The sequence below is a fragment of the Pagrus major genome, chromosome 19 (assembly GCF_040436345.1).
Source record: "Pagrus major chromosome 19, Pma_NU_1.0".
Classification (NCBI taxonomy): domain Eukaryota; kingdom Metazoa; phylum Chordata; class Actinopteri; order Spariformes; family Sparidae; genus Pagrus; species Pagrus major.
Window position 1 is genome coordinate 21,616,010 of NC_133233.1, and position 24,807 is coordinate 21,640,816.

At 44.7% G+C, this 24,807-nt stretch overlaps 1 protein-coding gene across 1 annotated transcript in view; it reads left to right on the top strand.

Annotated features, from left to right (window-relative positions):
- Positions 1–23,029, top strand: part of gli3 (GLI family zinc finger 3) — a 101,715-nt gene extending 78,686 nt beyond the window's left edge. The window contains exons 6-15 of the mRNA XM_073488370.1: positions 488–649; positions 5,483–5,684; positions 7,958–8,177; positions 9,193–9,306; positions 10,664–10,804; positions 17,776–17,925; positions 18,044–18,208; positions 18,298–18,588; positions 19,652–20,045; positions 20,514–23,029. Coding sequence (XP_073344471.1) covers positions 488–649; positions 5,483–5,684; positions 7,958–8,177; positions 9,193–9,306; positions 10,664–10,804; positions 17,776–17,925; positions 18,044–18,208; positions 18,298–18,588; positions 19,652–20,045; positions 20,514–22,903 — 4,229 coding nt within the window. The 3' untranslated portion in view covers positions 22,904–23,029. The remainder of the gene's footprint in view (positions 1–487; positions 650–5,482; positions 5,685–7,957; positions 8,178–9,192; positions 9,307–10,663; positions 10,805–17,775; positions 17,926–18,043; positions 18,209–18,297; positions 18,589–19,651; positions 20,046–20,513) is intronic.
- The last annotated feature ends 1,778 nt before the right edge of the window (positions 23,030–24,807 follow it).

Here is a 24,807-nt window from a genome sequence, read left to right on the forward strand (position 1 = left end):
CTGGCAGGAGATGTGTCGGCCCACATGCTCTTTACCACACACACATCTACGCCCGTGCACTCTCTCTCTCTCAAAGTGATCAAGGAACAGTGAGAAGAGGAGCAAAAGGCTGTTGAAGAATTGTATTGTGAGGTGATCGGTTATTGCCGTGCCCGGCGCGAGCGCATCAATCAAACGCTAATGCACGCTCAACTGTAATCTCTGAGCAAGCATCCGGTAATTCCCAGTGAGGCTCTCCACTTCAGGTGACGCTCCCTGTGCAGCTGTTTTGCTTAACTTGATGGTGTTGCTAATGTGCTCATTACTGTTCTGCTGAGCTGATTATCATCTAATGTAAATGAACGCAGGTTTGTAGCACCGTGCAGGTGCTCTCCCTGTCGTGTTTTTCTCACTAGCTAATTCCTTCCCTTCATTTCCTCATCTGTCACCTTCACTTTCTGGTTGCCTTGTTTCCTCTTTGCTGACCCCGATCGTTCTCCTGCTCCAGCCCCTCACACAGGTCTGACCACGGCCGAGTACTACCACCAGATGGCTCTGCTGGCGGGCCACCGTAGCCCCTACGCGACCGACCTGCTCCCTTCTGTGGCCGCTACAGCCGGCGCCAGCAGCGCCAGCGCCCTGCACATGGAGTACCTGCAGGCAATGGAGAGTAAGTCTGCACTGATGTCACACATGACTCATGACTGAGAGCACAGTTCATGACACACACACACAAGCCCGTTTCAAAGTGTTTCCGGAGTGCTGATCCAGGATCGCTTAGTTTTTTTCAGTATTCCACATACTTGAGGTCCAAAACTGATCGAGGGACAGATTTACAGACAATGGGAGTTTTCTCAACTTGATGATGCCAAGTTCAGGTTTACAAATCAGTTCTCCACAACGCTCGCCAAGTTGGATGAACATTGGAAAGTTTGGCAAGTTCGTTTGTATTGCACAACTCAGACACAAGGCAACTCAGATTGCTTTACAGGAGCATAGAATTACATTTACAGACATTCAAAACAAGTAGGAAGACATCAAGAAACAAAACATTAAAAAAAGTTAAAAATAGAAAAATAAGCTTAAATATAATATATATAATAACATTATAATATTGTTCTGTTTTAATTGTTTTTAGAGGCCAGTAATAGTACTATTACGAGTAATAGTAATAATACTACTAATAATAATAGTGTCCAGTTTTTAGCTTTGTAAAAACAAGTTTTTCAGACAATCCAATGAGTGTTTTTCAATGGTTAATTCTAAGCATAAGGAATAAAGGAACATGTATTTTTTTCTAAAATATTTCAGATGTTTGGAGATTCATGGTTGTCAGTGGATTCTTGTTTCTTTCCATTCAGCACTGATATGCCAATTAATTTCTATGCATCTTGGTTAAAGGATAAGTTCACCCAATAATGAAAATTCAGTCACTATCTACTCACTTTATGCTGGTAGTTTGAGAGTTTCGTAGCCCACAAAACATTTTTTGAAGCTTCACAGCAAAACAGCGTTGCAGCACTCTCCTAAAGAACTGAAGTAGATGGAGACTCGTCAGGCGTAATCCAAATCTCCAGAAGCCCTGAGATCCTGAATTGATTTGAAAAGACGTTATTTACACCCTTTTTTAAGAATAAATCTCCACTGTAGCCGCTAAGCTAAAAGTGACCTTGCATTGAGGGTGCGAATAACATCTTTTCAAATCAATTCTAGATCTCAGGGCTTCTAGAGACTTGGAATGAGCTGGGTTAAAACAAGTCCCTATCTACTTCAGTTGTTTTGCTGTGAAGCTCCACAAATGTTTTGTGGACTACAGGACTTCACCTGACTTTCCATCGGCATGAAGATAATGACTGAATTTTCACTTTTGGGTGAACTTATCCTTTAAAACTGGGTAAAATATTATTGAAAAACACTACATTTCAATATGTAACAGATCCTACCTGTACATTAAAATTATAGTTATTGCAATTTAAGGTAAAATAATAATAAAAAAAGGATTTTTCAGCCACATGTATAGCCCAGCTGGAGAAAAGACACCCACTACACTTATGCCTGCTGGGATTGCACCCAACACATTATTGCATCCCTGCACATTATAGCATGGGTGGCCCCAGAGGGAATTCAACCTTTAAAAACGCACCTTTACAATACATCTATCTGGTGTACTATATATAGACGAAGCTGCAGCTCAACCACGGCGAGGGGGGACCTGCAACTTTACTGTGACACGATTTAAATGAGCTATTGTCTTAATGTGTTGGGCTCAGGACTGTGTGCAGAGGACTTATGCTAATGAGTTATTTTAAAGTGTAAATAGGAAATTAAACGCACAGTGAATCTTAGAAAGGTCGGACAGCCTCACCCCGCTCCCTTTGATGAGAATGTATTTAGTCAGGCAGACGCCGCTTTCATGGAAATCCGGGGTGAAGTTCCCCCTATTCCTCTGAACAAACTAATTAAAACTAGCCAAACTTGTGCGGGTATCAGAAAATTAATTGCTATTAAGTGGGAATTGGAATGTCCCACCATTCATCACTGGAGAAATCCTTTCTTCTGTGTCACTTTTTAAGATTAATAGACTGAAACAAAACAATTAGGGCCAAATTTAAGTGGAGATGCGATGCTCCTCACTTTAAAAAACGCCTGTGATCATTGCTGGTAATAACTCATCATGTTTCAACAATGTGTGTTCCAACGCCTGAAAAATTAACACTTTAAAGCTTTGTTGGATTTCAGGGAGAAGAAAAAAACATACAAAGAGCAGAGTCTGTCAAGAGGCTTTCGCTGATAATCTGGGCTACCGTGTTACTGCGGCTATTTTAGTCTATTTCACATCAGTGTAATTACCTTCAGTGAGACTTGTGCTAATGAAACAATGGGCCTGTCCTGCCTATTTGTGCTTTAATGGGCTATTGTCTGTGTTTCGTACTGCCTAATTAGTGCCACAGCTCTCATAGATCACGATACTAAAGTCTGTATTTGTGGTCTTTATTAGTTCATTTTAATTTACTTGCTATTCCTTCAATTTAAATGGCATTTTTTTCTCATTAGTAGGTTCACTTTTGGCAACGTTTTTAACACTGAAACTCACGTTTAATACAAACAAACCCTCACTTGTAGCAACTGATTGTACTTTCCTTTAAATTGCACATACTCTTTATAATGGCTACAATGATATGTTGATTAATCGATTCATTTTAATAACTGATTAATGGTTTTAGCCTTTTTTCAAAGCAAAAATGTCTTCTTAAATATAAGGATCTGCTTCTTTGTCATTTATGATGTTAAATTAAGTTTTTTGGTCGTTTTAGACTGTTTGTTTGACAAAAGAAGCAATTTGAAGACGTCACTTTGTGCTCGAGGAAATTGTGATGAGCATTTTTCAATTTTTTTTTGCATTTTATAGATAATTAAAGGTGCATTATGTAGTTCTGGGGAAGAAATTTTAATCAGTAGAGAAAGATCTTCATTGACTGATTTTTTTTTATGCCTAAACAAACTAGATAAACACACTCTCTTTGTTTTCATGACTGAATAAACTGAATAAACAAACTGACCTCAAAGGACAACACAATTTCATCCTGTTTTACTTTGTTTACATGTGGCGGACCCTGCCACCTCTCTAGCTTCAAACAGTGTTCTGGGGACCTTAATTTCCTCTGAGAACAGCTTGTTTACTCAGTTATTGAAAAAATAAACATTTCTGAGTTTGTATTATTGCCTCAATAATATTGTAAATATTACTACACAGTGCCCCTTTAATCGATTAATCCTCATTATTAGTTGCAGCCCTAATCTTAAAATTGAAAATTAATTATAAGTAGCTCTGAATTAATCAGATCACTGTCATTTTAAATAAGTTTTCTGTTACATAAAAGATTTTCCGGCCAGCGTCACATCCACGCTCCAGCCCTCCCTTGCGAAAGCGTCCCTCTCAGGTGGCCCCGAGGCGTGTCGCCAAGGGTTCAACACCAGTTTTGGAGCCGGCCTTTTATTTCCAACGCCGTCAGTCCGGCCTGTCTAAACCCTCCCTGGCCGGAAGAATTAATGACGCGGCACGTAACCAGCCATCCCGTCCATAAATCAAGAGGAAATTAGAGGGACAGTCCTGCTACGAGCCTGGACGCTCCTCTCTCTGTCTCCCCGGCTGGCCGATTTATCATTTGGGCTGTGCATTAATAAACACCACTCCCATGAGGCTTTGCAGTGGTGGGACGCTGGCCCTGCTCCTCGGCTGTGCCCCCCCCTCTTCTCTCCTAGTTCGCCACAAGTGAATTCTCCTAATTCGCTTCTTGTTTAAAAAGTGTCAAATTTCTGAATGTAGAAGGTGGAATTTGTCCGAACCAGGAGAATAAAAATGTTGGGTTTTTTTCAGGATTCTAAAGAAATAGTGATAAATCAGACGCGTCGAGGAGCGTTATATGACAAACCGCATTGTATTAAGCAATTGTGTGCACTCATGGATTTGTATGTATATATGTATGCCCTTCTCTCGAACACTAAGGCATAAAAAGGACAGATTTTCTATACAGTGACAATGTAAAGGGGGTGTTGCTCTCCATACAGCTTCACGCTGTAGTCGAAACTCGAGGCCTACGTATGCCAGAACACCACAGAGGCGTCCACACACACACATTCACATCCACACACTCTGATTACCATGTGAATGGAGCCTTGGATGTGTCAAACGAGAGATGGAGCATTTACGTTTGGGAGATGGATGGATTGTGGGGGACGTAAATATGGAGGGGGGTTATCGGGGCTGCGTAAGCCGGTTTTGTTTGCCTTTATAAAATAACTCAAAATGTTTTATTTCCAAGTCTTGAGTCACAAAGTCATTGTGTCAGTTCACGCACAAAGCGCGACATCCCCTCAGCGCTTTTTTTTCCCCCTCCTTCCGTCTCCCTCTGTTTTTCCCTGTCTTGTTTGTGACATCTCCATGTGAAAAGACAACAAAAGTCATGTTTTAATCTCTACCCATGGCTCATTGTATGTGCAGAGAGAATGGTTGTGCCGTTTCCGCCTTTTACCTTTTCAAACCCCCTTTTTAGTATTTCCAGTCAACACTGATTGCATTTGAATAACGAGTCAAATTGGACTTGATTAAATATTACCATACACAGTCAGAGCATTTCTCCAACATAAAAGACATGTTTTCTCATGGATGAAATGCAAGCAGTGCATCAAGTGACAGCTGAACACTCATTCAGATGAGCCTTTTGTCTGATGATTGACAAAAATGTCATCTGCTGGGGTTAGATTAGGTTAGAGTTTGGATGAAGTCGAACAGAAAAGCATGTAGAAACCGGCAAACGCTCTCTTTCGATCTGTAACTAATTTGTAGGAATTTGGCTGATGCTCGTCTCCAAAAGCATGCAACGAGGGAGCAGATAGGCATTCAGTTACACTTCTATGTGGCATTTTAACCTTTCCCGTTCACAGGAGCCACTTGGCTTCTCCTCTGACTCTGATCTCCTCCTCCTCTCTCCTCGTCTCGCAGACTCTCGCTTCTCGAGCCCGAGGCTGCCATCGCGGCCCAGCAGGAAGCGCCCGCTGCCCATCTCGCCCCTCTCCGAGCACAGCTTCGACCTGCAGACGATGATCCGCAACTCGCCCAACTCGCTCGTCACCATGCTCAACAATTCCCGCTCCAGCTCCTCCACCAGCGGCTCCTACGGTCACCTCTCTGCTGGGGCCATCAGGTATTATGTTATTTTATTTTATTTTATTTTATTCACATTATTTGTTATCATTATTTTCTTGGGCTTTTTAAAATTGGACTTAGACTTTAATCTTCAATGGTAAGAAGAAAAAAGTCATTCAAGTCATTTGAGGAGGTCTGATGCTGCGTTCACATTCACACAGTCCCATCTCCCTAGTTGGGAAGTCGTTCTTCCGACTTCAGAATGTGAATGGAAGATAGACACCAAAAAAAGCCCGGTGTGTTCATGTGCGTCATGTCAGAATGTGACAGCAACATGGAGAAAAAGAAAAAGAAGTTGTCAACCCAATGTTTACTTCCGTCCGCCATGTTTCAGCTTCATACAACGTCAACTCTTGAGAGGGCATTCACATGAATTTTCCCATTTTTCAGATAACTTCGACAGCACATAAACACAGGGTATTAAAAGACACTATCGTGTTGCATTATGGGAAATGTAGGATTATGTGTTTTCTGGAACTTGGCCCTTAATATGGACTTAAATAAGGATATTTCACAGTGCTGCTTCGAATTTGAGACTCTGTCAATCGTGAGTCCCAAAATGTTTTGTAAGTGGAATAAAAAAATCCCTCTGAACTTATCCTATCCTCTCAGGATCTTTCAGGAGATTTGATTGATCGTTTCTCTCAAGGTGGTTATTCAGAGACTAACGTGCCAATAACAGATCAACAGGATCTCCCAGGGGGAACGATGTTGCAGATGATCTTCTAATATCATTGATTGGTTGAGTTTTCATACTTGTAGTGCAGAGCCCATCAGTATGGCACCGTGATATGCATTCTGCACAGAGAAAAGGTGGAAAGAAAGTGTGTGGTGGAGCGAATACGCGCGCGTGTGTGTGTGTTTGTGTATCGTCCATGTCAAACCCCCGTGTGGGTGACGATCTCCCAGCCAGCCAGTCAGCCTGCCTCCCCGGCGGCTCGTGTCAGTCATCCGGTCCACCTCATGGAAACATCACATACATCACGCCCCGGTACCAGAGGCGAGCGAAGGGGAGAAAAAGAGAAGAAGAGAGAGGGGAAAAGGAAAGATCCATCGCCCCACCCACAGCCATTGATCAGCGATCTGTAAGAAGAGCCTGATCAATCACACCGCGCGCTCAGCCACTGTCCCGGTGACAGGACCCAAATAGCCAGAGCCAACAGACTGATGAGTGATATGACAAGCGGATGGGCCCCCAAATGTGTCTCGGGCCATTGATTTCCACTCGGCTCGTAATAAAATCAGCAGACATATGGGTCGCAGCGAGAGCGAAGCGTCAGGGCTCAGGATGAATGGAGGCCGCTGCTGTCGAGCCACACAGATCTGTGTTTATCTGCTGGTTCACCTGCGGTTAGACGGACCCCTGAGGGGGTTCAAGTGGCTCCTGGGATGTTTTAGGATAAACAAAGTTGGCGCAGGTTGAGGGTAAATAAACAGAAGGAAACAAGTGTGCTGCAGGAACCGGGAATTAATTTAGCTTTATTTACATGGCGGTACGACACACTCCAGATTGTTTATCATCTGTATCATTTGCCCAGTGGAAGAATGACATACTGCCTTACACAGACCACATGATAATTCACCGTGTGTTAACAAGCTGAACATTCATTGGCAGGGATTTGCCGGCAGCCCCACGGTTCCAGCATTACCACAACATCTCCTGTTAGATTGTCCTCAGGGAGGGGGAACTATCCAGAACAATCCATTTATTCACTGTCTTTCCCCTTTTTGTTGCCTTGTTGCCTTTGCAACCGACATTTTAGTGAAGCTGTATTTCAGTTTTATGATTATTTTACCACTGACGGGATGAAATATGGACGCAGCTCTCCTGCCTGTAAAGTGAAGCTAACACAGAAGTGTATTAAACCTGCATTGTTTTCCAGTGATTCCAAAAAGGTGTTCAATCTACTAATCTACTTCTCCCTTGATTTACTACATCAGTAAACAGTTTACTAAGGAGTTACACTTTAACCTCTCAATCTGTAGTTTCAAGCCTTCTTTAACACAGCATGATGTTCATTTTGTAAATTATGGTCCCATTTAGACTAAAATAGACGATAAAGCTGGGTATGCTTTAGGGCTTTAGCAATGCGTGTCCTCGGGTTCTCTGCCAGATCCAATCAGTATTGTACCGACCTCCATCCTCTAATCCAAATGGTCTCTTCTGGATCCAAAAAACCAAGACGGCAATGGCTGTAACGCCAAACTTGATGCCTCAAGTGACTTTTATTTGATATATAACTGTCTGTCTTCCTTCTTCCCCCCCTCCAGCCCAGCGTTAAGCTTCGCCTACCCTCCAACCCCGGTGGCTCTCCACGTGCACCAGCAGCTGATCGGCCGCCAGCCGGGCATCGTGGGCTCCGCCTTTGGCCACAGTCCGCCCCTCATCCACCCATCGCCGGCCTTCGCCACCCAGAGGCCCGTACCTGGCATCCCCCCCTCCGGGCTCAGCGCCAGCGAGCGCTCAGCCATCTCCAACGACTCCTCACAGGTGAGAGCGGCAGTGCGATTCATCATCACAGGTAATAGATAGCGGCGTCGCATGCCAGCCACATCTCAGTGAGATGCAGCGAGCTAACATGGTACAGGCAGGACCCCCCCCTCCGCGCGCTCATCTCCTGGGAGTTTCCTCCTACTTGTGTTGTCTCTTGTTTTCAGAGCGCCGAGCACGGCCCGTAACGCGCCTGCAGCAAACAACGAGGGGGCTTGTTAGCATAGAATCCCACTGCTGACTCCATTAATCACTAGAGAGGGAACAAGGATATAGAGAGGGAATATTGACATGGATGGATGGATCCAAAGGGACTTTTTCTCTCCTTCCTCAACCCTTACTGTATGTGCGGGCCCACATTTGAAGTAAATATTCAGTGTTTATTACCCGCCCTCCCTGCTGTTTCCCATCGCTTGAATTTTGTGATATCGCCAATGAGGACTCGTTCAAATTGGGCACACCAAAATTGCCTTTTCCTTCTCCTGAATAAACAGAATATTGCTTTGGGGCCACAGCTGAATCTCACATGTATCATGGAAGATAGTAGGGTGGATGTCACTACTTCTTCTAAAAATATCAACATCACGGGCGTTTTCAGGGAAAAGCAAGGAAACTTCTTTCGCTCTTGTGAGCTTGGTTTGTAACAAGAACTCCCCCAAGGGTGAATTTAAGCCCGGGCCAAAGTCAGGTCATCCATTGGCTCAGCGAATGGCTCATTGAATTGGTTCATGAGTTTGTTTTAATTGCTGTGATTAGAGCGGCTAATGTGATTCGGTGAATTGCACGGTTTTTCATTTGTACAGTCAAAGCTCTCGCCTTGAGCCGAGGACACGGAAGTCATTATGGTGCAACCGCTGTTGTTTTTTCTGCTTGATTAAGTCAATGATTGACTGACTTATAAGCATCACATGCATTTTTAATGATGACATGAGAAATATAAGTAAAATATAAAGTTAAATCATCCATATAGTCGAATGGGAGGCTGGAAATGATCATCATTTTTCTGTTTCCGCAGACCAAGCCAACAAGTGAATCTGCAGTGAGCAGCACAGGAGACCCGATGCATCACAAACGCTCCAAAATGAAACCAGAGGAAGAGTTGCCGAGCCCAGGCGCAGTGAGCGTACAGGTGAGCATTGTCTACATTTTTCAGATACGCTCAAATATACATTCAGTTACAGGCTACGGGGGATATTCTTTAGCTATCTGGCAACATTCTGGTCGGTAAATCCCAGAATTCACCAGCTATTTTTAGATTTTTATAGGAATCCCATATAATGGCTGGTCACCTGCCAAAGCGGCAGCAACAATAGACAAGCTTACCAGCCACTGTTTGTATTTATGCACCTGCATTTGGCTGTTTGTCGGTGTTAGTTTCCCACCCTGCTCTTATCACTCGCTGTTTCCCAAGCTAAACAATTCATCGATCTTTGGGGAGACCAGAAGGAAATTGTTTTTGCTTTTGTTTAATCAAAAATTTTAAGTGGCCGGAGAAATAAAAAGAGAAATGTGATAACAGCAAGCGTTTGCATCTGCAGGAAAAACTTGTGAGAGTCAATATTCAGCCTGAGGTGTGCGGTGGTGGTGGGAGCACAGGCTCCTCCTGAATTAGCCCACACCAACTCTCCGACTGTGACAGTGAAATATGTCTGGGCTAATAGAGCAACCTACAGCAGGAAAAGGGGGTTAGATTCCTCAAATACTCGCCCCGGTCCTGTCGTATAACAACCCCCAAACACAGAGCGGGGCTTTCAGCGCTACATTTCCGCTCTCCACACTTTTCTCCCAGGCGGACAAACAAGGCCAGATTCACAGGGGCGCTGTGGCTCAGACCTGTAACCAAATCCTTTTTGGCTGCGCCTTTCATGTGAACCAGTAAAAAAAAAGACTTTTCAGACAGATTTGGATGGACTGATGTTGGGGAGAGGAAGGCGGTTCCTGTAGCTTTTTTACTTTTAAGTCCCGCCTGGCTGGTATTAAAGGGACAGTTTACCCAAAAAACAAAAATATATATATTTTTTAATCTTACCTGCAGTGCTGTTTATCCATCTAGAATGTTTTTGTGTGAGTTGATGATGAGCTACAGCTCAGCCAAAGAGGACACCGTTAATGATTACATCCTGTGCTATCACAAGCGCCAGCCTCTCGTCTGTGAGTAGATACGGAAAGAAAATAGTTCCTACATGAAACTGCTCACAGCAAGGTCTATAGATAATCTTGAGTAACCGGGTCAGGATTTCTGGAAACAGATGTTGTTGTTGAGTTTTTTTTTTTTTTTAAATTGAGTGCCATCTAGTTCCATTGTATTCAAGAGGGAGGCTAAAATCTCCCAAACTCTGCAACTCACACCAAAACAATCTAGATGGATAAAAAGTACTACAGGTAAGAGGTAAGATTTTGGGGTGAGCTGTCCAATTAAGTCGATTTATTTACTTTATCCATGAAATTGTTTTGTCTTGAACTGGACCTTTCTCTTGTTTCCTCAGGACCATCCTGACGGGATGACCCTGGTGAAGGAGGAAGGAGACAAAGATGAGAGCAAACAGGAACCGGAGGTGGTTTACGAGACAAACTGCCACTGGGAGAACTGCTGCCGCGAGTTTGACACACAGGAGCAGCTCGTACAAGTGAGTACTCACACACACACACACACACACACACACACACACACAGAGAGAGAGAAAAAGAGTCACATTTCCAGTGGTGGAAAGTAACCAAGTACATTTACTCAAGTATAATTTTGAGGAACTTGAGTGTTTTCATTTTCTGCTACTTTATACTTCTACTCCACTACATTTATTGAACAACTTAAGTAATGTAGTAACTTTGCAAATCGCTGTAGCTCTGCATTGCATTTTGGGTAATGTAGGCACCAGGTTGTGAAAAGACGCCACTGGTCTAGCATTGCTTTCCTATATCATTGTTGGACTCATTATGGACAGTTTGAAAACAAATGAGCAGAACCAGACATATCACCTTTTTTATTCCATGAATTCTTTTTCCTGGTGCCTACGTTACCCACAATGCAGCGGAGCCACTGAGTGACATCACTGGAGGCAATTTATCTAATTACATGCAACCTCCTCTGGAGCCACAAAAGGCTTTATGCTTTATAACTTCCTTCACAAACGCAGTAGTACTCCTGTAAACACACTTTAATGTGTAACATTGGTGGAGTTACCCTTTAAGTATATTTTGATGCTCATACTTTGGTACTACAGGTAAAACATTTTAATGTATGACTTGTAACAGAGTACTTCTACACTGTGGTATTCGTACTTTTACTTCAGTAGAAGATCTGTTAACTTCTTCCATCTAAATCCAGAAATCCTGTAACGGTATGTCAGTAAGTTGTGCACAAAAAGGAGCAAGAAAGGCAAAAAATCTCTGAATCGAGTGTTGCTTTGAAGCGGACAGTTTGCATGTCAGTGTTCTCACCTGACCCCAGTTGTTCTCCAGGTCCAGAGCGGGGAAACAGGGTGTATATAGCTGTAAAATGTCTGAAGACTTACGTGAAAACCTTTCCCCGTGCAGCTACACTGTCTTTCTGGTTTTGTATGCTGTGAGAGTTCCCAGTGTTTCTTTCCTCAAGCTTAGTAGATCCCAGCAACATCAAGCTGCAGCTGTACTGTTCTGCACAACGCCTCCTATCAGGCCGCAAACCCCCGCCTGCGAGCCTGTGCAGCAGCAGCAGCAACATACAGTTGGAGTCAGAGCTGCAGGCATTGACTGATACTGCTGCTGGATTCCTGATTGGATCCAGGGACGGTGGTAATGGGCTCAAAAAGCTGGAGAGCACATCTCGCAGCTGAACAGGGGCTAACTGATTTGGCGGGTTAAGCCTTCCCAGAGTCAGGATGTGAGCTTTGTGTACAGCACTGGACCGGCCCTCCTCCTCCCCGCCTGTTATCAGAACTCTCACACAGCACCGGGAGATGGATGGCTCTCATCGCATTGCGCCGGCGGGTTCACCGTTAAGCTAAATATTAATGACATTATGGTTGTGTCGCCCCACGCTGACGCTATTAGCTCTGCTGCTGTGAACCTCTCACCCGTCATCCAGCTGAAAGAAAGTTGGAGAAGTGGTGAAAATACACCAATATGATGAAGAAGGGTCGCTGGAGTGCACACACACATGAAACACACATCAGCACACATCTGATAGAAAGATCCTCAGCTCTCCACAGCTGTCTATTTGCCGTCTTGACATTGCAATCCTCAGCCGCGGTGGTAACCCCTATCTATAATTGATATCCTCAGCGCGGAATGGGGCTGCCTCCCGTGTTTGAAGGGCTCGGCTCAAAGGTTGAGCATCTTGACAACTTCTTGCCCCTGTTTCAGGGGGCGGGATGAGTTAAGGTGGTTGGAGAGGAGAAGGGGGAGGATGGCTTTCTTAATGGAGGAAAAGCTCGCTCACATCCTCCCCCTACTGTAGTCACACCAGGTGGCCATCCGAGCAAAACAATGTCCTCTCATTCCTCCGCAACCTTGCCAAGCTGCACTTATTATCAGATTGCCGTGTAGACAGACACCCAGCAAATCCTTATTAGTTTTCCATTTTTTTTCCATCTCGGAATTGTTTTTTTTTCTTTTTCTGATATTGCATTTTATTTCTCATTTTCTATGCACGCGCAGATATGCAGAGAGATGCCAATAAAAGTCTTCGCCTACAGAATCCCTGCCCTCTAATTCAGCAGAGCGGACGAGAAAATGCTCTTATCTCAGCGCACCCCCACCCCCTCTCAGTAATAGGATAAGTACAGTATTTGGACCACAGTGGCTCTCCTCGCACACTGGGAGGGGTTCGGGGAGGTGGTGGTGGGGGGATTTCCATCTAACTAAACAATGGAGCGTCCCTTCCCCCTGTACTTGTTTTCTGAAATGGCTTTAGGGGAAAAAACATGATGAGAAAAAAAAACTAGCAGTTTCTCCTTGGATTGAACCAATTTAACTACTCTGTTGAGTTTGCACATGGATCCGTATTCTGGCACTTTTTAAAACATGCTCAAAAATGACACGTCTACGTCACGAAATGAATGTTTTTGTGAAGTGCTGAAAGTCTGCACCGATTCAAATATTTTCCTTTGTTGGCCTAATTTTAGAATTAAGCCTCCGCACCACCCTCATCGCTTTCCACCTTGTTCAAAAGCACTCCTGCCGCGCTCTTCATGCATATTTTTACTCTCTCCAACGTGCTCTCACCATGACAAGCCACGGCGTTCCTTTATCATCCGCGTTTAAGCGCTCTCGGTGCAGCCGATAAGATAAACATCAGATCTGTGCAATTTAGCTCACTTATCTGGCCTACCCAGTCAGCAAAAGCGAGGCGGGTGTCAATTTTAGTTTGCCGTATTTATTTCATTTATTACATTTCGACTCTCTATACCTCTCCATCTCCCTCTCTCTGGCTCGGCTCCTTATTCTTCGCTTCCCTCGTTTTTTTTTATTTTGGGCACAAACCTCTCCCTCACTCGTTTTCTCTTTCATTCCCCTCTCCCTCCCCTCTTTCCCCTCGGAGGGAGTACTTTTTAAAGATAAGGCCTGGTGGCTTCTTTAATGTCTCTCTTGAAGTGGGCTTTTTTCACTCCGTTTTGTCGCCGGAGATGCCAACCCCACACTCCCATAATTCCCTAATATGGCCTTGCTCAACAATCTTTTATTATTTTCTCACGGATCTATTACTGATACTTCACTGCAGAGAAATCTACAAGGGAGCTATTTATTTTCAGCGCACTTGTATGAGGAAAAAATGTATGTAAGCATTTTCTTTCCTCTGTGTGGCAAAGCAGTCTTTTAGTAGAGAGTCAAGTGTGGCGTTGTGAAAGGTGATCGTTGACTGTTTTCTCATCACACAGATTTGATAAAGTACTTTGTGTAATTTATTATTCTTCACATTCTTTGTAAAAATGTACTTTTTTGAGGTAATCTGTTGTAGCTGCCAGTGGTCTCTCAATCAAAACAAAACAAAATACCTAAGTAGCGTAGGATCATGGGAGTTGTTGTCTTCATTGTTTACAAACCACCATTGTTGATGAAAACGTCATTCACGCAGAAATATCCATGTACAAGTTAATGTTTCAAAGTTTTTTTCACGTTTAGTCACGTTCGCCAACTTCCTTCCTCACTCTTTGACTCTCTGCTGGAAGTTATAGCAACAGGCGAATGGAAAATACAAAATCCAAAAGACTAAGAGAAATACCAAAACTAAATTAAGTACAAACCAGGATGAAACAGGACTGCAGAGAACATGAGGAGCAAACACAGAACACGAGGAACAAAACAGGACTGGAGAACAGAGAACGCAGGACTGACGTGGGAAACAGACAAAATGACAAAGAGTGAAGGGAAAACACTGGCGTAAATACAAAGGAATGATTGACAAATGAAACACAGGTGTACACAGTAAAGGGGCGGGAAAGAGACAAAGACAGGAAGCGGAAAGACCCGTGAGGATATAACTACAAAATAAAACAGGAAATATCTAAACTGAAAACCATGACACCGTTTCCTTGAATAAAATGTGTACAACTCAATATATAAGTTTTAGTCGTTTTTAGACATTTGAATGCAGAAATGTTACATATTATATCTTTAAGAATTCAGGTTCTGTACTTTTATTGTGGGCCTACAAACAGACTCATTTTCAAGGTTGTTTTAGACGATATATGGGGGGTGTCTGATGGTTTGGTGGTCTGTATGTGTGTGTTCCCACAGCTCATCGGGCCTACCACTCTGTTCCAGGTCACCTACATAGGTGGCGCTGTGATGTCCTTGTTCTTAGATGGGGAGCTGGCTCTCTCTGTGTGCAGCCTTGTTGAGGCGGCTGCTGCGCTCCTCCCCGGTGTTAAAGGGAGATAAACGCGGGCGCAGTCTGAAGCCAGCCCCCCTCTCTGGCTGCTGGCGCAGGCTTTTAATTGGTAAAATGCAGATTTTTTTTGATCAGGAGAAGGATTAGGCCCCTTATCTGTCAAGAGTATCTTACTCTAAGATGAAAAGACTGTGCTGAATTACACATGCCAATTCTAGCTCCCTGCCCCCTGCTCGCTCACTCACTTAACGCTCGTCCTCCCGCCTTCCTTCACTCGCTAAATTTTCCCCCCTTTTCTACGTCCTCCCTCCTCCTTTTCCCTCCCTTCTTTGCCTTTTTCATGCTCCTTTTTCCCCACTCTCTTTACACAAAGCACTTCAGCGACTGACATCACAAAAGAGCATATGATTTATTAGGCGGTGTTTGATAAAGCTAAACGGTGTTGCGGGTCCCACAGCTTAGTGAAATTGCCTTGTAAACAGGCCCTCTTTTCATGCACGCTTGCATTCTAATGCATGAGGCCTGTGTCCCAGAGAGAGTTTGATAAGGAGACATGGAGATGGATACTGAAGTGGGCAAAATGCTGGGAAATAAATAGCAAAAGTAATGTGTGTAGAGACGGAGCGTTTGCATTGAGGGAAGGAAAATCATTTTAAATCGGAGGCTTTTATTTTGTATTTTTTTTAGAAAACATAAAAAACTTGATTTTTGTTTATAGATGTTCTTGCAATGTAGCCAAGCAGCAGGGGTCTGGACCAGGTAAACAGTGTCGGCACCTGTACATATATATATGTATATATATATATATACATATATATGTGTGTGTGTGTGTGTGTGTGTGAGTGCACCTCTCATACGTCACATACGGCTTCAGTGTCCCCTGTGTCCGTGTCCCTGGCGCTCCCTGTCGAGCGACTCCCTCCTAAATCCATCTTGGTGGCGTTTTTACAGTTGTTGGCCGATAAGCTGGCAGGGGGAAGATGAATAACCTGCCGCGCCACTGCTATCAGCACCTGTTTGTCGATTTAGCCGGCCAACGGGGCCTGTCTGCTCAGCATGGAGATTATTGATTCAATAAGAATTGCCATTAGATCATGCCATTAGGTTTCTCGGCGGCCCCCTCTCCCCGTGCTGTCTGTCCCCCTCTCTGTCAGCTCCGAGGCTCATGCATCACACCCGTCAACGACCTCCTTCATTTGTACAAACAGGCCGCGAGTGTGTATCCGTCTGTGTGTGCATTTACTCGTGTCGTGCCAGCCACCCGCGTGATCCAACACCATGGCGCTCTCCCATCGCTCTCGGCCGGGGGATATTGAATGGTGGTCACAACAGACCGATGGCTTGCCACAGGGATTCCCTCACAGAGAGAAAGAAAAAGAGAAGACGAGTCAGGTTTTCCGAGGCTCTGACCAAGACGGGGAGGAGATCAATCTTGGGGAAACTTCACTAACGTCTGTGGTCATCCAGTCCCCAATCATTTTCCGTGGAATTAGTCTTGTTTTGTCACTTTGAAATTAAAAAATGTCAAGTGAGAATAATGGAGGTCCTTTGCGGATATATTAGTGTCAATTTCACTCTTTGCCTGCGCTGTCGCACCCTGCTGTTACTGCGCTGACTCATTTTTCGATACTCCTCCTTTACTGGTAAGCCGTTACTGGTGCAGTGGTTATGTAGTTAGAAGAGACTCGGGGTCAAAAGATTGAAAATAGCGGTTCATGCAGGATGTCATGCTCATGATCTGGCCAGTGGGCAGGGCACTCTGAAGGTACAAAGATGCCATTGTCAGAGCGGTGTCATGCCTGGAGGGGAACTGACCCTGGATGCTTTATTTGCTCTGGTTCTGCATTTTTATTGCTCGACAATCTTGCGCGTAAATGCTCAAAGAAAGCATGTTTTCCCCAGACAATTAAGAGCATTCAAGTCTCTATTTATGTCCCTTCCTTCTCTTCTGTTGCCATCCGTCCCTCTTCATTCAGCCCCAAGGTAAAAAGACTCTTCTCCGCTGCTCAGGAATGTAATAATACTGGTTTCTTTTGGTCAGGATATTGTGTCTGTCTCCCTGGATTTAAATTGCTCCCGGAAAGGCACTTCAGAGGCCACCACAGTGTTGTCTCTGAAAGAGAGCCAGATGTTGACTATGTCCCCAGAGGGTCTGCATGGCTTTTTCTCTCCTCGCCGCCTTCATTCCTCTGTAACATCCACCATTTACCCCTTTTTACAAGACAGTTAGTGAGAAAAGAGGAAGAAAATAGGAAGAGAGAGCGGGATTGAGCGAGAGAAAGGTGGCACACACAGATATAATGCTTGGCTGGAGTTGTAAAGCCCTCGCATTTCAGATGCCTCGACTGAACTTTTGATTTCTCCTCACCACCCTCCCACCTCCCCTGCTTCCTAAGCCTCAGATTGGAAGTTGCCACGGCAGCACAACTGTCAGCACTTGTCATGGAGGGGCGAGGGCCTCAGTGTGATGTGAAGTGACAGGGTTTTATTTGAAAATCCTGTTCAGATCGGACACTGAGACTCACAAGTCTGCCTTTTTTTCCCAGTGTTTGTGCAGAGAAAGAGAAAGGAAGAAAGGAAAGGAAGAGTTAAATAAAATGAGATGGAAGAAATTAAACAGAGAAGGTACCGCATAAAAATAAATGGAAAACAGGAATTGAGAATGTTAATGTTAATGTTGCCTCCTCAAGCTGAACAACAAATAAATTCAAGGCAAAATAACGCTGCACTTAGTCCTTAATTCTTCACTTATGATGGCTTTGATTAAAGTTCTGTCGTCTTCTTTCTTAGCACATCAATAATGACCACATCCACGGGGAGAAGAAGGAGTTTGTGTGTCGGTGGGAGGAATGCTCTCGAGAGCAGAAGCCCTTCAAGGCGCAATACATGCTGGTGGTCCACATGCGCAGGCATACCGGGGAAAAGCCCCACAAGTGCACAGTAAGGATAAAGCTACTAGCTCAGTTGACTTCATTTCTTTGCAGATGAAATGTTATTTTACATGCAAGAATCAGGCTGTTTGAGTGATGTCCTCTTCCTCTTCTTTGTCTTCCCATAGTTTGAGGGCTGTGCCAAGGCCTACTCTCGTCTGGAAAACCTTAAGACTCACTTACGATCCCACACTGGAGAGAAACCTTACGTGTGTGAACATGAAGGCTGCAACAAGGCCTTTTCCAATGCGTCAGATCGGGCGAAACATCAGAATCGAACACACTCAAATGAGGTACGGACAAATATAATTTCAGGCACTTATGTTGTTTGAATATGTTTACAAGATGTTTCTCACACCTTATCTTCTCTTTTCATTTCTAGAAACCGTATGTGTGTAAAATCCCAGGCTGCACGAAACGCTACACGGACCCAAGCTCCTTACGCAAGCACGTGAAGACGGTGCACGGGCCAGAGGCGCACGTCACCAAGAAACAGCGTGGAGATTACCCACGCCCTCCGCCTCAACCTCGGGAGCCTGGGAGCAATGGTCAGGGCCGGTCGCCAGGGCAACTGCCCCTGGGTGGGTACACGGACCAAAGGGAGTACAACCATGCTACCTCAAAACAGGACGAATGTCTGCAGGTCAAGTCCATCAAGACAGAGAAGCCCATGGTGAGACTCTGATTTTGCTGACACTCACATCTTTAACACTGATTCTTTTCTAATACTTTTACTATTAATTCCTTTACTTTTACATAACTTCAACATCTAGTTTTATGGCTTCTGTGTGATTTAACATTGAAATGGGGGCATGCGCATTTAATCTTGAAGTCTTCTAACGAGTAAACCTTTTCTTCTATCCAATGCTTCGGCATTTCTCTCCTTCCCTTTCTAAGGACAGTGGGTAATCAGGTGAGATGGGTATCCCTTCATGTTGCATTTGTGAAATATTCCTTTCCAAGTCTAACTTTTTACTTTTCTTATTCATCGTTTTATTGTCTGGTGGACATTTTCTCATCCCATCACAACTGTTTGACTTGACTTTCACCCAAAACACGCCAGATTCTCATTGTAGGTTTCCCCCACCCCTCACATTCATAAAAAGTTTATTCTTCCCATTTCATTGTACAAGACTTTGAAGAGTGGCAATGATTTTTTTGCTTTTGGTCAGAACTGTGAGAGCATTTGAAAGTTTGTCTGATACTGCCCAGAGCTTCACTGTGCAGCCAAATTCATTCACACAGTAAACAAGATGAATGCCCTCTAAACTCTGCTGACACTTGATGCCAAAAAAGTAATTCCATTATTCCTCAGTGCAACATAGTCCCTAAAATTCAGTAAACAACCTAATTATGCACTGGCCTGTCTCATAAGAGACCTTTATCCTATTTGCCTATCCCCTGAAAACAACCCGAAAATGATTCTCTTTAAAAATGTGTTTTGTTTGTGTGTGTTGGATCACAGGGGAAGGCATTACTCATGCCCCAATAATGTACAAAACATTCTCTTCCAAACAACTTTTTTCTACAAGAATAAATACAGAGGTTGGTTCTCTTGGTTGAAGAACCAGCTCAAACTGCAATGAGATGCTATTGTGAACACACTTTCATGAATAATTATCATTGTCTTGTGACATTGGAATTAGGGTTAGGGTTAGAAACTTGATAATCATCTGCCCTTCTTCCTCTCCTCCCTTCTCGCAATCTTTTCTTCTACCCTGTTCTGTGTCTATCAGACGTCTCAGCCAAGCCCTGGCGGTCAGTCTACATGCAGCAGTGACCAGTCCCCAATCAGCACCTATCCCAGCAGTGGAGTCCAGCTTGCTGTGAGCGCCGGACGCTCGCCAGGGGAGGGGCTGGAGGAGAACGAGGAGAAAGAGGAAAATGCAGAGGAGGCCGACGAGGAGTGTGAGGGTGAGCCAGCCCCCATCATGGACTCCACAGTCTCCACGGCAACCACGGCCATGCTGACCCTGCAGGCGAGGCGAAGTGTTGGCCGCCCCGTGCGCTGGATGGAGCACATCAAGATGGAGAGGTTGAAGCAGGTGAATGGAGCGCTGCCCAGACTGGGGCCCCTGTCCCCTACACCGCCCCCAAAAGGTTCCACACTACCCAACATCCTGGGGAAGGGTAAGAAAAACTTTTTTTTTTAGCTTTTTAAAGTTTTTATGTAGTATGTAGTGTCCTTATTTTGACATGTGGTTGAGCTCAGGCGGGCAATTTACAGTGAAAAAGCACCGAATTAACACATCACACACACTGAGAAATAGATTATCCTGGATTCCATCTTGCCCATTTTGGCTGAAGCATTCAGGCAAAACAAATGCTTAAAATTTACTGTTCCGCTGTAAAATGGTATCAAAACCATATCAAGCCGAATATCATATCAGAGAAAATAGCATGTAACAACATTTCATGGCCGAGTGCTGCTTGTTGTCTGTGGAAACATCTGTTTGAGGGATCTCTCCACACTTAACCTCAACTTATTTGGCTGTTTCTCATCTTTCTATAACCTCCCTTTTACGACACAATTTTCTTGTTCTCGCTATCTGTGTCCAAACTTTACTCATTCTTTTTCCCCTGTCTGGTTCTCCCCAGGATCCTGTCTGGGCAGGCAGTGGGGGGTGTCTGCTCCTCAGCCACCTGTTCATGCTGAGCTGGGCAGCACAGAGCTAACAGTGCTTAATCTGCTCCGAGACCGGCGTGACAGCAGTGGCAGCGCCACCAGTTCAGCCTACCTGAGCAGCAGTCGGCGCTCCTCAGGCATCTCCCCCTGCTTCTCCAGTCGACGCTCCAGCCAGGCTTCCCAGAGTGAGGGTACAATGGCAGCCGCCCACCACCGCCGCCTCCACAACCTTAGCTCTACCGACTCTTACGACCCTATCTCTACTGATGCCTCCCGCCGGTCCAGCGAGGCAAGCCACTATGGAAGTGGCTCAGGAGGAGGGGGTGGAGGGATACTCTCAGGTGGGGGCTGTGGAGGTGTAGGGGGAGTAGGTATAGGAGGAGGAGGGGGGTCACGAGGGATGCTCAATTTAACCCCAGCGCAACACTACCACCTGAAAGCCAAGTACGCAGCAGCAACTGGCGGCCCACCTCCCACACCTCTACCCAACATGGAGCGCATGAGCTTGAAGACTCGCATGGCCATGATGGATGAGGGCGGTAGCAACCACTCTTTGCCACCTCTAGTCAGGCCACATCGATGCAGTGATGTCACCAACGGGTACACCAATGGGTATACGGGGCATGCAGGTTACAGGAGGAGGGTCCTCTATCCTGGTGAGGGACCACTGAATGGCAACCGGAGGGCCAGTGATCCAATTCGGACACAGGCTCCTGATATGTGCAGTCTGCCTCCAGTGCAACGCTTCAACAGCCTTAACAACCTCCACCCTCTTCCACCTCTGTCTCATCAGTCTACGCCTGAAACTCGCAACTTTAGCTTACAGAACTACACGCGCTCAGAGGGCAACCTGCAGAGAGGCTTGCAGCACTCACCGTACACCCCTAGCATTGCAGAACACGCAGCCTTAGAAGCCCTGGCCATGGAGGATGACGGGGAGGCTTGCCTGTTGCTTGGGGATGAGGATATGCTACCAGATGACCTGGTGCAGTATCTCCACTCCCAGGTTCAGGTGGATGGTGGCTCCTACATGCACATTGAGGACCAAATAGCATCTATCCAAAGGGACACCTCCAATCCATCAGTGGAGGAAATAGACCAGATCCAGACTTCAGGGTTGAATATGGCCTTCCCTGGGTCCCACAGTCTCCAGAACAATCCGATAGGAGAGCGGAAGAGCCCTAGTAAGCTTCCCATCCAGTGGAATGAAGTGAGCTCGGGGAGTGCTGACAGGTCTCCTCAGAGGGAACTAAACCACCAGACACAGTGTGGAAGGTGGTCGGGCTCAGAACATGGACCTGTATCTGCACCTTTTGGCAGGTTTGGAAACATGGTGGTTCAGCAACAAGTGCCCCATGATTTCCAGAACAGTTGTGCCCAGGCTAATCAGTCTCAAAGTGCTTGCTGTGTCAACCCTGCGGTGAAGCTAGAGACATCGCCTAACTCCTGCATGGAGATGAGAGGTACTGGTCACAACTCTACAAACGTTTTCGGAAGGCCGAACCTCTCACAGATCATCGATGGGCCTCTTCCGCAGGGCTTCAAACAGATGGCCTCCAATGGACCTCAAAAACAGAGCCACTTCCAGCAGAACCACAACAGTAGCACCTCTTGCCAGGTTGGGAACAACCTACTTCTTAGCAGGGTCTCTATGGACAACCTACCCAGCCTCTCCCAGGGAACTGCTCTTCATCACAATCGGCAGGTCCATGCCCCTCGTCCACCGATCAACAGTTACAGGAACTTAGTCAGGACCCAGCAGTACCTCAATCCCGAGAACTCCGGTGAAATCCAGGCTAGTCTCAACCAGCAGCAACAACTGCAGAGAAGTGGGGACCAATGTTCCCTTGCGCATCAGGTATCTGGGCTGAAACTGGAGGCCCCAGACCATGGATACTTAGAGCAGGGCTTCAGTGACTGCCTCGTTTATCAACCAGCAGATCACAAGGCCTCTGCGTTTCCTGTCCTGGAGGACCAGTGCTTACTGGACTCCATGGCTGAGTCTGTGGGACAAGGTGGTGGCGGTGGCAATGGGAACTCGGTTGCCCTTCTCTCCCCTGGTGCAGACCAGGTGACCAGCACAGTGGACGGCAATGTGCCTGTTGTATTAGATGAGGGCGTAAGTCTGGACTTTGGTGTCATGCTGGAGGATGGCTTCGACCAGGGTAGCCTGGTCTCAGGGGTGTTGAGTCCCTCCATCTTCCAGGGTCTGTCCAGGACCTCATCACGCCTGACCACCCCTCGAGCATCCGCGGCCTTCCACAGTGTGGCGCCTGGCCTGAACAACATGGCGATCGGAGACATGAGCTCTCTCCTCACCACACTTGCTGAGGAGAGCAAGTTCCTGGCTATCATGCAGTAGCTACTCTCTCTCTCTCAGCTTTCTCCTCCCTTAGGAAAAATGGAAAAAAGGAAGAGAAAAACTCTGGTGTATGTGAAGATTAAGACCAAAGTGGCAATTATGAGAACTTTATTATGTACTTAAAAGTGTTGTGGAACTGGCAGTTGCCAAATCCCATTTATTTTGTAAAAATGTCATCCCACACAGAAATGGGATATGTCAAAATTATGTATAGATAAATAGTTATATTCCTTTTCTGGAATGTAGGCTATTTTTGGAAGCTCTTCTCTTTGTATTACTATGTGATGGTGAGCAGAACCTCACTTGTTTAAAACAGTATTCTGTGTATTGTCACTGTTTTGCTGTACACACTGATGGTAAAAATGCATGTATTCAAGGTTAAACATGAACACTGTCTATATAAGTACATAGACTAGCCCATGTGCCAAGTATCTACCATTCTGATCGCACAGGTACAAAGTCGCTAAATCCACTCTCATCACAGCAGGTCAGACATGGGTCGTTAATTTAACAGGCCCTGATGGTAACTTTATATAATAAGTTTTAATAAGTGGTGTATTTACATTTGTTGTCATTTTGTTTGTATGTTCCTTTTGTGAATCTGTAAATGTTTCAGTGCTTCTACCAAGTTTTACCAAGTGGTGTTTTTGTCAAGATTAACTGCGGTATGGTATCGAGTCCAAAAAAAAATGGACACATCCAAGTCTTCAAGGCACCGTAGATAGTCGTCTACTTGATAGTTAGTCTGCTAAGGTACTCACAAGTGTATATAACAGTGTTTTTATATTCTGTTTGTGATAATCTTGATTATTGACGTTGGATTGCACGGTTGCTCGGAGCTGATATGAACATGGACATTTTCTCCTTGATGATCAAAGGTCCCATTTGGTGCTTTACGTATGCTTACATAAATAGATATGAGTACTCCATGTTTTGAATCTGTCTTAATGACCAACGGTGGTCCACAGCACATGAACTTCCCTCTCATGATGATAAATGCTGTAAAGTGATGTGTTTTGTTTCGTAGGAAAATCATCCGTATTGTTTTTCTCCAAAGCTCTTAAATTCAGAATGTGTACTGCCATCAAGTATTGCAGTGACTTTGTCAACAGTGTTAGTATTGCCTTGCAGTCTTATGTGACTGAACACAGAATATTGAGTAGTTTACCTTTTATTCAGCGTCAAAGCAATGAGGTACAAATTGTTTTATTGTTCTTTGGTACTTTTGTCATTTTTGTAGCTGTGCATTGATGGTGTTTTTATTTTTGTTTTTTTGTTTTCTTTGGTCAAAAAAGTAGAAATCATTTCCTTTGAAGGAGGGAAATTACATTGAGGTATGTGCCTTATAAGTATCTGCCTGTCGGTAAAGAGAAAGATCACTGCCAATCTTCCATTGTGAATTATGAAAAAATTAAAGATAAACATTTAAAGTGTCTCGTGAGGCCTGAAAAAAGATAAAATGACAGAACATTTATATAAGAAAAGTCTGAATATCAGAAAAGTTAAGATTTGCGAAATGCATTCTACTTTTCTTTGTTTTTTTTTTTGTTTTTTTAAGTTTTCACATTTATTGTGCTCTTTTATATATAATGTGTAAATACAATACTCTTTCTGTAGGTTTAGCAGAGGAAATGGGGAGTATCCTGGGGCCAATAGAGAATTGACTTTGAGAGCAGGGATTCCCAGGCCCTGGGTAGAGGCCAGACAGATCTGGCTCGGAGCGGAGCTTCATGGGCCCTGCGCACTGCCCCTCCGCCAGAAGAGCCACTTTGCTCTTTTATAACTGACTACAAATGTTTGTATGGTTTTAATAAAAATGGAAATTATATTTTAAGTCTCTTCTCTTCTTTATATGCTGCCTGAGTCTGATAATAGATAAAAGATACTGGTTTGAATTATGGTTT